At 38.6% G+C, this 13,001-nt stretch overlaps 2 protein-coding genes across 4 annotated transcripts in view; both read left to right on the top strand.

Moving 5' to 3' along the window:
• Positions 1-13,001, top strand: part of LOC106061862 (FMRFamide receptor-like) — an 87,273-nt gene that overhangs the window by 35,073 nt on the left and 39,199 nt on the right. Inside the window, exon 2 of one of the 3 annotated variants that reach the window (XM_056021795.1) lies at positions 7,133-7,338. The exons of 1 other annotated variant lie outside the window; for it this stretch is intronic. The gene's annotated coding sequence lies outside the window, so the exon portion shown is untranslated. Of the gene's footprint in view, positions 1-7,076; positions 7,339-13,001 lie in introns of those variants that run through there. One more of the 3 variants, XM_056021797.1, reaches the window with a different exon arrangement.
• On the top strand, positions 7,303-9,900 carry LOC129924741 (eukaryotic translation initiation factor 3 subunit A-like). Its single transcript, XM_056021251.1, has 2 exons — positions 7,303-7,338; positions 8,266-9,900. The coding sequence occupies exons 1-2, from the start codon at positions 7,303-7,305 to the stop codon at positions 9,898-9,900; spliced, it is 1,671 nt and encodes a 556-aa protein (XP_055877226.1).

Here is a 13,001-nt window from a genome sequence, read left to right as displayed (position 1 = left end):
TTCTGTTTACAAAGCTTCTTTAGTCTATTATTCAACCAGCATTTATTTATTTTGTTTGATGTGTATTTAGTTGGTATATGATTTTCTATTATGCTTTTAAGATGGTTTTTAATGAAATTCCAGAGGTCATCGACTGGTTGGTTAATGTCTTTTTCTAATAAGAATGTTTGTTGAAAGTTTAGTGCAGCTTGGTGTAGTTATGGAAGGTTCCATTTATTCCAGAGTAAGATTTTTCTTTTGGGTTTTTTATCAATTGTTTTTGATTAGCTTTTAGCTTTCTGAATACGCCATGATCCTATCACTTGTCTGGACCAGTTGTAAAAGGGGAAGGGAAGAAGGGGGGTATCTAGGTGAATGTCTATTTGATTGTTGTTTTTAAATTCATAAACAAATGTACACTCAGGGCTCGAGTCATCAAGGGGACTAATTCAACTCATACCACCACATCTGTCTAGTACGATTTCTTTCCCTTGTTCAAGATTTTAAAAAAATATAATTACTTACCAATAGTTAATTATCTAATTGGTAATTTTTTTTATTGATTTTTGTGTTGTCGGGTTAAAGAAATAATTGTGCGAAATCTCAGCTTAATCCGATTTTGGGTGTGGGAGAAATAACTTGTACAAACTATTTACCAGAATCGCAGACAGAGTGAGTTGATTTAAACTTGGTAAAAAGATCCCGATATAAAAAATAATAATAACAAAAAAAAAAACGGACTTAAGACACATTATTTTTTTCGTACCGAAAAGTGAATCAATAACATAGTATTTTTATATCGTAAACTGACTTCAAGCACACGGTATTCGATACTGAAAAATGTATATAACGGACATTAAAGCCAAATCTGACCCATGTGTTTTGTCCAGCCTGAGAGATGCAACTTTGATAAGCCAGGGCAGTGGAAAAAAAAAGTGTAATTTGAGTTGGCGCAATCGTGACAATGTCACGGACGTGACAACAGCGCCGCACATGTTTGTTGCTATCCGGGTTTAACACTTTTCGTCCGAACTGTCACGTAATTGCTGGTCATCTTGATTTCACGAGAGAAGCTCGATGTATGTTATATATATATTTTTTAAATTGTGTTTATCTAGATGAAACCTAGACTGTCTCAGTTAAACATTACAGTCTACTTAGTTTGGGAATTACCAATCTCGTGGATTAGATTTAGATCTAGAGCTATGTCAAACTTAGTTAATGCTACTTTCATTTTGTGTCTCTTTCGTTACGAAAATAAAAGTAGATTTTGAAATTGGGTTTACCCGATAAGCAGATACATTCACATATACAATAGAAATACTGTGAAAATGGGTATACCCGATTTGTTCAAAAATTAATTTCTTTAAAGGAGATTAAAGCTTTCTGGGCCCCCTTCCCCCCGGTTGTTCGAGGTTTATCAAACATACACTACGGTCTCCGCAATGTTCCAAGTAAAATATATGCCAAATTTTATCAAGATTGGTCCACTGGTTTTGATTTCTATGCGGGACAAATATACATACATACATACGCCTTACAATCTGCTTTATATATTAGATTACAAAATAGGGAATGTGTGGCTAATTGGTATATATAACGATGCAACACGTTGGTTTGTTTTGATTTACATGTTTCGGATGGTACCTAAAGCATTGGAAATTAATACATCCCTAGTCCTAACCTTCTACAAGACGGTGTGGGATATTAGCGGCCATAGTTCAAACTCAAACCATGGAGACGTCCTGAGCTCTTACAACACGACCACGTGTTCGAATCTCGAGGGTGAGAAATGTTTTGTTAAAATTGTAATAAGATTTCCTTAATGACAGAATGAGCGATTCTCTTAGACCAGGAAACGTAAAAAGGACCCAGATGTCTGTTTGTAAAAAAAAATAAAAAAATAATAAAGTTCCCCCTTTCCGACCTTGTGGTCTATAGGGCAGATGATGTAAAGGTCATCTATTTCTGTTGCCTACGGTTGACGAGGGTGTCATGTGGCCAGCACAACGACCAACCGCCTTTACTTTTCTCCAACTAATGTCAGTTACCCATTAGAGCTGAGTGGACACAGAGGCGCCTATAGATCCCCAAATAAAACATCCCTATCTTCACCGGGATTCGAATCCTGGACATCCGGTTCGAAAGCCAAGCGCTTTACCGCCCGCCCCCCGCCCCCCCCCCCCCCCCCATGTCTGTTTGCGGTGACCCAACAATGAACACTTTATGTTGTGTCTGTTTATGGGAATGTTACTGTTGTATTGTTTGTATATAAGACTAGAGTTCGTTTTTCCACAAAGATCAATGAACCAGTCTTCGTCTTAGTAAAGCTTCTCCTATATACCTCAGTTGAGCTCACAAAAGAGATTGGACCTTAGCGACGTGAGCACACTAAAGCATGAAATTATCGCTCAACAAAGGAGATTGGACCTCAGCGAAGTGAGCACACTAAAGCATGAAATTATCGCTCAACAAAGGAGATTGGACCTCAGCGAAGTGAGCACACTAAAGCATGAAATTATCGCTCAACAAAAGAGATTGGACCTTAGCGAAGTGAGCACACTAAAGCATGAAATTATCGCTCAACAAAGGAGATTGGACCTTAGCGAAGAGAGCACCCCAAAGCATGAAATTATCGCTCAACTAAAGCCTTTCAACAGCAACAACAAAACTCCAGTAAAACTATTGCTAACTTCTCCGGCCTTGGGAGGTCAAACTGCCTGCGACATAGAGAACACCATTCTGACAACAGATAATAGCTTGTTTTGATCAGAGATAATGTGAAACTGTATTCAGGGGCACGTAATGGACTAACCAATGAACTTCCAGTTGACCATCGAACGTAAACACTTGGGATTTTGAAGGACAGGTCTGTTAATATGATGCGGCTAGGTTTATCTGGGTTATTTTTTTTTTTGATGCGAAGGGGCTATCTTTATCTGTGTCGATGAACGAGAAAAGTGTATTGATTCGAAAATATTGACACGAAGACAACCGGAAGTGGTGTCAAGTACTGTTTTTTTCCTACATTTTTTTACAATAACAAGGCGAGCTTATCTCATTGGGAATGATCGAGTTTCAAAATGACAGGACAAGCTTAAAATATTTAATAAGAGTGTAAGTGTCTGGTTCAGAGTGACTGCAAGACACACAAATACATTTTGTTGGATCTTTTTTTTATTACAATGTCCTCTTCTAATTTTCTACATCCGGTCAAAAAAAAAAGAAAAAAAAGTTAGGTAGACACGGTTATCGAAAACGGCTCTAACGATATCCCTAGAAATTCGTTGAGAAAAGAATTATTACCTAATTCGGTACACAGGCAAAACTCTGGTTTGACCGTTATAATTTTTTTGAAGTGTACTAATTTTAAAATTAAATTTGGTCTGGGGGTCTAGATATCTTTATTAGCTAATTCGCTAAAATGTTTGTAAAATGTTTTACATGTTTCGGATGTTCCTTCAGAGTTGAAGATAGTTTACTTCCTAGTCCAAACCTCCCGCAGGACGACGGGGTTATGGGAGCGGGCAGGGTTTGAACTTTAGCCTGGGGGTCTAGATATCTTTATCTTGAACACAGCGGGTATTCCCGCATATCTTCATTACACAGTGCGATAGAGTGAGCAGGCGTTCAGGAATAGTTTGCGAACAGTTATGTTAGTCTAGCACTACAGGCTTATCCCCAAACTAGAATATTCTATACCATATGTCTAGATCCAGTATTCCAATCTAGACATCTTTTTTTTAAATGTTGCCATGGTTTGATCTGCATCACCAAACTATAACTTTATATACTCTGAGTAACTTTATACATGCGCTTTACCAGGATTTTGTTTTTCGGTGGGTGAGAGATGGGCTTCTGTGCGTGCGTGCGCTTCTGTAAATATTAAATGTTCCAATTTTTTAAAAAAATCTTTCATTCGCCACTTATTAAGAGTAAATTAGTCGCTCTTACCTAGAGTAAAGAAGGAATTTTCTTTAAAAAACAAACTTTTTTTAGTATACTTATATTTTTTTTAACTTTAACAAGACAGAATTCAAACCCTGACCTACTCGAGAGAGTGTGAATAATTACAAAAACCAACCGTGAAATATGTCTTGGGAACTTTAAAACAAAAAGAAACAAAACAAAAACACAAACAAAAAATTCTTACGACTTCTATTTAAACAGAACACTGCGTTCACGAATCATTCGCAACGCCATTCTCCTTGGTCTGATGTAATACAAGGTACACAGAAAGAGGTCAGGACATTAAGGATCTTTGTCCCCTTTGAGAATAGTTTCCTAACTAGAAACGGAATCACGTGACGGTCCGCATCACGTGACTGAGGATTATGGGATCGTTGACCCAATTCAGACGAATCGAAACTAGCTTTATAGTTTAGCTCTCTCTAATATCTCTAAACACTGTCAATAAACGGGAGCTAAAACTATGTCCAAATGACAAGGTCTTTGGGGCTCGTAAAGACCTGCCTTCAGGGAACAGTACCAGGAAAAAAAAGACAGAGACTGACAGAGAAAGCGATGGGAAGACAACATAAAAGAATGGACGGACCTTTCATTAAAAGAGATACTATCCAAGGCAAAAGACAGAGGCATGGAGAAAGAAGTCAACAGATCTTGTGTGGTGCCCCAACGGCCAACAGACGATGGGATAAGTAACGGCTTCTATCTTAGCATCTTGATCCTTGTATTGTTACACTCCCAATGATAAGCATATAGAATTATCATCTCTCTATCTTCTATCTGTCTGATGCATATACTGAATATACTTCTTGATTTCTACATCATAGTTTTAAAGACAGCTGTACTTATAAAGGTAAAGATCCCAGGTCAATGTATTTAACTATAGGCACTCTTTAAAGCTGAAAGATAGTCGGCTTAACATAGGTGTACCCCAAAAACTTTCTTTAAGACAAGCTCAATCGCCAACTTGCTTTAACTGACATAGAAAAGAGCATCTGGAAGCAAGCAGCTAGAGATTTCTTAGAAAGGTCGCTGGACAAAGAAATTTACTTCCAGGGAAGGCGGAAAGAAAACTTAAAACGACCACGGTATGTCTGCGCTGTAAGTGGCAAAATATGTAGGTCACAGCTAGGACTGCGTAATCATTTGAAGTGATGCACCCCTCCTAAATTTGCCTATTCGAAGTCAAGCCTTATTATTACATATTTAAACAAGTCCGTTGGGTTGAATCCTTTGGTTTGCCGAGTAATTGGATATACTAACAACTAATTAATAAGAGAATGAGATCTTTCTCCTAATCAATGGTCAGAAAAGTTAATTTGATTCTCTTATTGCCTTTGTTAGACGAAATACCAACACAACTCCTTTACACAAGAGAGCGAGATCAATACATGCCAGGTAGATGTCTATACCAGGTGTTGGTTTTCTTGCTGACAAGTATAGTTAGAGTTTACACAGGCTGTGTAGTGCATTATGGTGTTTCTTATTATTACATGTCCTCTATTCAGCTTGCGAATTCATGGAAACTGGGTGGGAAAAAAAACTGAACACTGATTTTGAAAACGGCTCTAACAATTTCCCTAGAGATGTGACGCTTGATGCATATCTTTAAAAAAAAAAAAACCACTTGCTTATTGAATACACTGAGAACACTCTAGTTTGACTGTAATCATTTTTTTTTTAAACAAATTATCTTCGATTATTAAATTTGATCTTCACAAGATGGCTGCCTGGTCGTGCGGTTTGCACGCTGGACTGTCGTTCAGATTTATCGATGGTCCCAGGTTCAAACCCTGCCCGCTCCCATCCCCCGTCGTCCTGCGGGAGGTTTGGACTAGGAAGTAAACTATCTTCAACTCTGAAGGAACATCCGAAACATGTAAAACATTTTTACAATCTTTATATTGAACAGTGTGTGTGTGTGCGTGCGTCACTACCTTCATTGGTCTCCTTCAGTCGTAGAACGACTATGGCTAATCTCGAACACTTTTTCATGTGGCTGTGGAGCCCTATTTTGGAGAGACACTCCCGTCCACATATACTGCATGTCAAGGTGGATTTCGCTTTGGTGGTAGAGGAGCTGGCCTTTTTCCGTGTGGTACACGCTTTTCTTCAAGAGCTGAGGCCCATGTTTTCTCGCTGTCCATAGCTTTCTTGGTCACCGTCTCTCTCCAACTAGTGCGGTCTAAGGCTATGTCTTCACAATGGTCAGTGTCAATGTTTTCTGATTTTAAATCCCGTTCTATCACATCCACGTAACGGAGGTGGGGGCGATAAGTTCTTCTTGAGCCAGACTCGAGTTGCCCGTAGAGAATGATTTTTGGGATGCATGTCCGAGCCAGCGCAGGCGACGTCACTACATTACTATGACAGATCATGTACAGCGATGCTCGACCCTGGCAGTGCCAGAAAATAATCATTAATTAATAATAATAATACTATTTACTATCCCTAAGAAAGTGTGCCGTATATTTATTTATTTACAATTCATTATAAGCATATAAAATATACATTCATACCATAGATGTAACAGTTACATCTGAAGCATACATCAGAGAGTTTGATTTTATTCAACGAGTTAGATCTATATGTGTAGAAAACAAAAGAAAAGTAGGTCTTTGGACACGCAAAATAAATAAATACTTTTTTAAATAAACAAAGCCTATCTAAAGGGGAACGACTCCGCTCTAAAAAATATATCTACCAATAATGTACAAATTATCTCCCTTACTCGATATCAAAACACAATAATTAATTACCAATAAATAATTTACTAATTGAGTATTTTTGTTTATTGATTCATCTTTTGTTACGTAAAATAAATAGTTTTATTAAGTTGAAAGTATCAACTTGATCGGAGAATGCGCGAGGGAGAAAATGCGTTAACAATTATTTAATGGGACTAAACCCAACAAATTTAGCCATATCTTTGAATAGTAAAGTATAATTTTCCCTTGTTTGCTATTACACAAAAAAATAAAAAAATAATTACCAGTAATTAATTTTTTAATTGGTTACTTTTTTTTATTGATTCGTGTCTTGTCTGAATAATTGTGCTTAGTTTCAACTTTATCCGAGATTTGTGTGGGAGAAATAACGTGTGCACATTTTTATTATTTTACCAGACAGACAGACAGAGTGAGTTGATAAAGTTTTGTAAAAAAATATCTTCACAAACTGCCATTAGGTATCGCCTTACCGTCGAATGACTGATATACTTGGTCAAGCTTGAAGCCTTCTCAGAATGTTAATGGCATGTATTACAACATGAAGTCATCTGATATACAAGGAACGATGAAGACATTACAGCGAATGACATGATGATAAGTGCGATGATATCCTTGATAACATCTGTACATGTTGCTCTTTGACCCCAGGTGTGAATCAATCAAGGTGAGCTCTCCTGAGCAGCATGCGAATGTTCTCTTACCGCCTCTCTCTGTTTCTATTACTCTGACTCTCTCTCCCTCTCTCTCTTTTTCCCTCTGCCTCCCTTCCTCTCTTCTCACGCCCCCCCTCTTTCAGCTCTAATTACAAGCCGGTAATGGAGGCGTGGATCTAAGCGCCGGCTGTTCTAAAAATAGATTTGCTTGTTTTTTTTTTAAATAATTTATTTATTTTTTAGAGCGAGAGGTAACCAAAGCTAGTTTCAATGTTTCACTCGCGTTTATAGATCTGTGCGTGCGTGCGCGTGTGTAAAAAGATAAATAATGTGAAATTTTTGTTAGACAATATAGAGAAAGAAGCAAGGCTCAAGACAGAGAAAAGACAGATACAAGACCTAGAAAAGACAGAGAAAAGACAGATACAAGACCTAGAAAAGACAGAGAAAAGACAGATACAAGACCTAGAAAAGACAGATACAAGACCTAGAAAAGACAGAGAAAAGACAGATACAAGAAAGAGAAAAGACAGATTTTAAAAAATCAAAACAGAGAAAAGGCAGTCAAGCCAGAGAAAAGACAAAGGTAGAAACTAGACTCAAAATAGAGACAAGACTGAGACAGAGACAGAGAAAAAGACACGATAGAGTCAGTGACTCAAAGAGATGTAGGACACAGAAAAGCAGAGAAAAGACAGAAACAAGACAGAGGCAGAGACTCAAGCCAGAAACAAGACAGAGGCAGAGACTCAAGCCAGAAACAAGACAGAGGCAGAGACTCAAGCCAGAAACAAGACAGAGGCAGAGACTCAAGACAGAAACAAGACAGAGGCAGAGACTTAAGCCAGAAACAAGACAGAGGCAGAGACTCAAGACAGAAACAAGACAGAGGCAGAGACTCAAGACAGAAACAAGACAGAGGCAGAGACTGAAGCCAGAAACAAGACAGAGGCAGAGACTCAAGCCAGAAACAAGACAGAGGCAAAGACTCAAGCCAGAAACAATACAGAGGCAGAGACTCAAGCCAGAAACAAGACAGAGGCAGAGACTCAAGACAGAAACAAGACAGAGGCAGAGACTCAAGACAGAAACAAGACAGAGGCAGAGACTCAAGACAGAAACAAGACAGAGGCAGAGACTCAAGCCAGAAACAAGACAGAGGTAAAGACTCAAGCCAGAAACAAGACAGAGGCAAAGACTCAAGCCAGAAACAAGACAGAGGCAGAGACTCAAGCCAGAAACAAGACAGAGGCAGAGACTCAAGCCAGAAACAAGACAGAGGCAGAGACTCAAGCCAGAAACTAGACAGAGGCAAAGACTCAAGCCAGAAAAAGGACAGAGGCAGAGACTCAAGCCAGAAACAAGACAGAGGCAGAGACTCAAGCCAGAAACAAGACAGAGGCAAAGACTCAAGCCAGAAACAAGACAGAGGCAAAGACTCAAGCCAGAAAGAAGTCAGAGGCAGAGACTCAAGCCAGAAACAAGACAGAGGCAGAGACACAAGCCAGAAACAAGACAGAGGCAGAGACTCAAGACAGAAACAAGACAGAGGCAGAGACTCAAGCCAGAAACAAGACAGAGGCAGAGACTCAAGCCAGAAACAAGACAGAGGCAAAGACTCAAGCCAGAAACAAGACAGAGGCAGAGACTCAAGCCAGAAACAAGACAGAGGCAAAGACTCAAGCCAGAAACAAGACAGAGGCAAAGACTCAAGCCAGAAACAAGACAGAGGCAGAGACTCAAGCCAGAAACAAGACAGAGGCAGAGAGTCAAGCCAGAAACAAGACAGAGGTAAAGACTCAAGCCAGAAACAAGACAGAGGCAAAGACTCAAGCCAGAAACAAGACAGAGGCAGAGACTCAAGCCAGAAACAAGACAGAGGCAGAGACTCAAGCCAGAAACAAGACAGAGGCAGAGACTCAAGCCAGAAACAAGACAGAGGCAAAGACTCAAGCCAGAAACAAGACAGAGGCAAAGACTCAAGCCAGAAACAAGACAGAGGCAGAGACTCAAGCCAGAAACAAGTCAGAGGCAGAGACTCAAGCCAGAAACAAGACAGAGGCAGAGACTCAAGCCAGAAACAATACAGAGGCAGAGACTCAAGCCAGAAACAAGTCAGAGGCAAAGACTCAAGCCAGAAACAAGACAGAGGCAAAGACTCAAGCCAGAAACAAGTCAGTGGCAAAGACTCAAGCCAGAAACAAGACAGAGGCAGAGACTCAAGCCAGAAACAAGACAGAGGCAGAGACTCAAGCCAGAAACAAGACAGAGGCAAAGACTCAAGCCAGAAACAAGACAGAGGCAAAGACTCAAGCCAGAAACAAGTCAGAGGCAGAGACTCAAGCCAGAAACAAGACAGAGGCAGAGACTCAAGCCAGAAACAAGTCAGAGGCAAAGACTCAAGCCAGAAACAAGACAGAGGCAAAGACTCAAGCCAGAAACAAGACAGAGGCATAGACTCAAGCCAGAAACAAGACAGAGGCAGAGACTCAAGCCAGAAACAAGACAGGCAGAGACTCAAGCCAGAAACAAGACAGAGGCAGAGACTCAAGCCAGAAACAAGACAGAGGTAGAGACTCAAGCCAGAAACAAGACAGAGGCAGAGACTCAAGCCAGAAACAAGACTTCGATCAGACAAAAACAAGACAAAGACCCAGACATGTCAGGATATAAACAAGACAAAGACCAAGCAGAAGTCTTGCGAATATAGAATCTATGTGTCCTCAATATATTCACACCAGCTTATCAATTTGGCACATTAAAAGGTTGAAGTGATTAGAGCGTTTGTAGAATTTCCGATAGGAATCAAGCGTCTCAAGTCTCCAGACGAGGGCATTTCTAACATGTTCAAGGTCTACCATCTAATGACCAATATCTGACAAGTACACTCCAAGACCCATCTCCATGTTCAACACTGTGATGACAACTCCAGCGAAGATCTAAAACTCTATTCGATGATATCCACAATGTATTGATTTGTCTTTCCCTTGTCTGATCTATATTTACCTGTGCTGCTTTCTCTTTTTTTATATAGTCTCTCTCTCTCTCTCTCTCTCTCTCTCTTTCAATCTATGTATCATATTTTTTTTTCCACATAATTTCACTCCCTTTGTAAATTCTTTCTTTTCGTTTATCTACTTCTCTCCTTCCTTCTGTTTTTGTTTCTCTTTTATCCTCTCTCTCTCTTTCTCTCTGACATTCATGGCATGTTTCTTTAATTATATTCATAACAAAGAGTCAGCATTACAATCGTTCGTCTCTCTCACTCAAAGGTCATGGTGAACTTCGTACCTAATTATTGCGTCATTGTTGCACCTTTTTTTTTGTTAAAATCATTAATTATCACGTTAATTAACATTCGCATTTCAGCGCTGTGAATTATACATTCAGTTTGATTCCTTGCTTTTCATTTCGCATTTTTTGTGTTTCAAAATAAACATATTGCCTTTATTTATTTCCCTATGGCACTTCCTGCGTTATTTCAAACATCGCTCTAGTTAAAAGTTTAATTACATTTCCCCTCTGGCTGATATTGTGTCAACAAAAAACTGTATTAAAGCTTTTTTTTTGCTTTTCAAATTCGTTCACACTTAATGACAAAGATAAACAGAAATGCTATGAATGTTTTCCCATAATGCAAAGGCACTTTTTTTTTTTTTAAACTTTCCTAGCCTGACGGTGGCGTAATGAATCTCATGGTAATACTGTATTTTAGTTTTTTTTCCACGTTTGAAATTTATTTTTTAAAGATATTTTATAAGGTGAAAATGAGATCGTTAAAATAGATCACAGGTGGTTCTTCATTACCCTCTTTAAAGTCTTTATTCATGATAACAATTTTTGATTTACAAAGGTACATAACTCTTTCTCTCCGCAATTATTTTCCATGTTCTGACAGAATTGTTAGTTTTTCACATTTGTACATTCTACCTTGTTATGATTAAACTTTAATAGTATTTTTGTTTGTAATAAAAAAACATAACTTTCTGGTATAGAAATATAAGAGAATGCATGCTTTTATATTACGCAAATACACGTTTATAAGACCAAACCAAAAATCAATTTTATTTAATGGGGTCAAATCAACAATGGTATCGTTAATTAGGATAGGCGGAGTTATGAATCTCATTGTTTGTGGTTCATTTCACTTGTTGTAAATTAAATTGCATAACTTAAAAATGATCACTCCCTGTGTCCGTCACTGAGCCCTGCGCTCAATGAACTCAACGCTTCTAGTGGTGCCACGTTTCTCCCTCAAAATCTACGGTCTGCGGGCTTTTTCTGTGCAAGGACTATAGTGCAATGTAAAACTTTTTTAGATTAGTTTGTCATTTTAGCTCTCGTGTATGTTTGTAGTTTTTATCACAGCACCTTGAGCATACATTATGTTTGTTAACAGCGCTTTATAAATAAAATTATTATGTTAGAAATGAACGAGTAGTCATTCTCTGGCGCTGCCAGGGTCGAGTTTCGCTAAAGAGAAACAAAATTCATCGTAGTCCCTTTAACAGTTTCCACTGAGGAATTTTCTGGTGATGTGGCAGGTCTGCAGCAGTACCGCCCTCTGACAGGCAACGAAGATGTTCCTAGGAATGTTAAGGGCCTTGAAGGTGTCTGTGAGGTCAGTTGTTATTATCCCCTCGGTTGATATAACAATGGGTATATTGTTATTTTGGACAATTTCCATAGACGCTTAATCTCCAAGCCCAGGTTCCCATCATTATTATTATTATTATTATTATTATTAGATAAATAACAAGTGTTAGAAACTGGGACAGACACAAAAATAGAGCAGTGAGATTCATAACAAACGAATATCCACATTTGACTAGAGTAACACCCTTTGTAAAATCACTAAATTAATAAAGCCTTTGGATAGAAGTAAAGTAAAGTAGCAATTATACATAAAACACTGAACCATAATCTTCAAATACAAAAAATACAATGTAATAAAATATTCAGAAAAACACTAAGATAAAGACACTTATGCTAGGACAAATTTGTACAAATGCTCCTTCATCCCTAGCGCTATTAGAGCATGGAATAAGTTGCCTGAGCTAGCCAGGAAAACCACTGACTTGGCAGAATTTAGAGTCATTGGTTAACATGCATGACTAGATGCGTGACGCATAGGACGTAATCATCTTCTGTTTTGAAGTAACGTCTGTATTATATAAGATAAGATAAGCGAAGAAAATCGATCTAAAATGTAGCTGCTTGATTTTTTAAAATAAGCAAGGAGCTTTTTTTTTTCGTTAATGTATTCTTACGTCATCACGTGACCCTTTGGTTCTTGGTCTTTCACTCATCTAGATCTATGATTCATGAGAAACTTAATTACTTGGTCGGAGATCCAGGTGTCAATCATCGATCCAGTGTATTGATCTGTTTGTGGGTGACTGCCTTAGACAGTCGAGCCAGCCATCACATCATACGGCATTATTTAGTCTCCGTAATATGACCAAAAAAACAATTGACATGTCACTTATTGGGAAGCCTCTTTATGACGGCGGCAATGGCAAGCGAAGCGAAGTAAATGACGTCATTGTTTTTTGTGTCCTTTTTTTTTATTTCTGCTCTTTCTTTTATTTATAGCTTCTTTCTTGACAACGCTGGATGGCTAATGTTGAATGTCAGGAGGAGGATTGAATATTTGGGTTGGAAGACGGGGCGG

The sequence above is a fragment of the Biomphalaria glabrata genome, chromosome 2, assembly GCF_947242115.1.
Source record: "Biomphalaria glabrata chromosome 2, xgBioGlab47.1, whole genome shotgun sequence".
Taxonomy (NCBI): Eukaryota; Metazoa; Mollusca; class Gastropoda; family Planorbidae; genus Biomphalaria; species Biomphalaria glabrata.
This window is presented reverse-complemented; position numbering and strand designations above follow the sequence as displayed.

Coding starts and splice junctions, on each gene's coding strand:
- LOC129924741 (XM_056021251.1), top strand. CDS start 7,303: ATGTTGCTCTTTGACCCCAGGTGTGAATCAATCAAG. Junction 7,339..8,265: donor CCAGGTGTGAATCAATCAAG/GTGAGCTCTCCT, acceptor GACTGAAGCCAG/AAACAAGACAGAGGCAGAGA.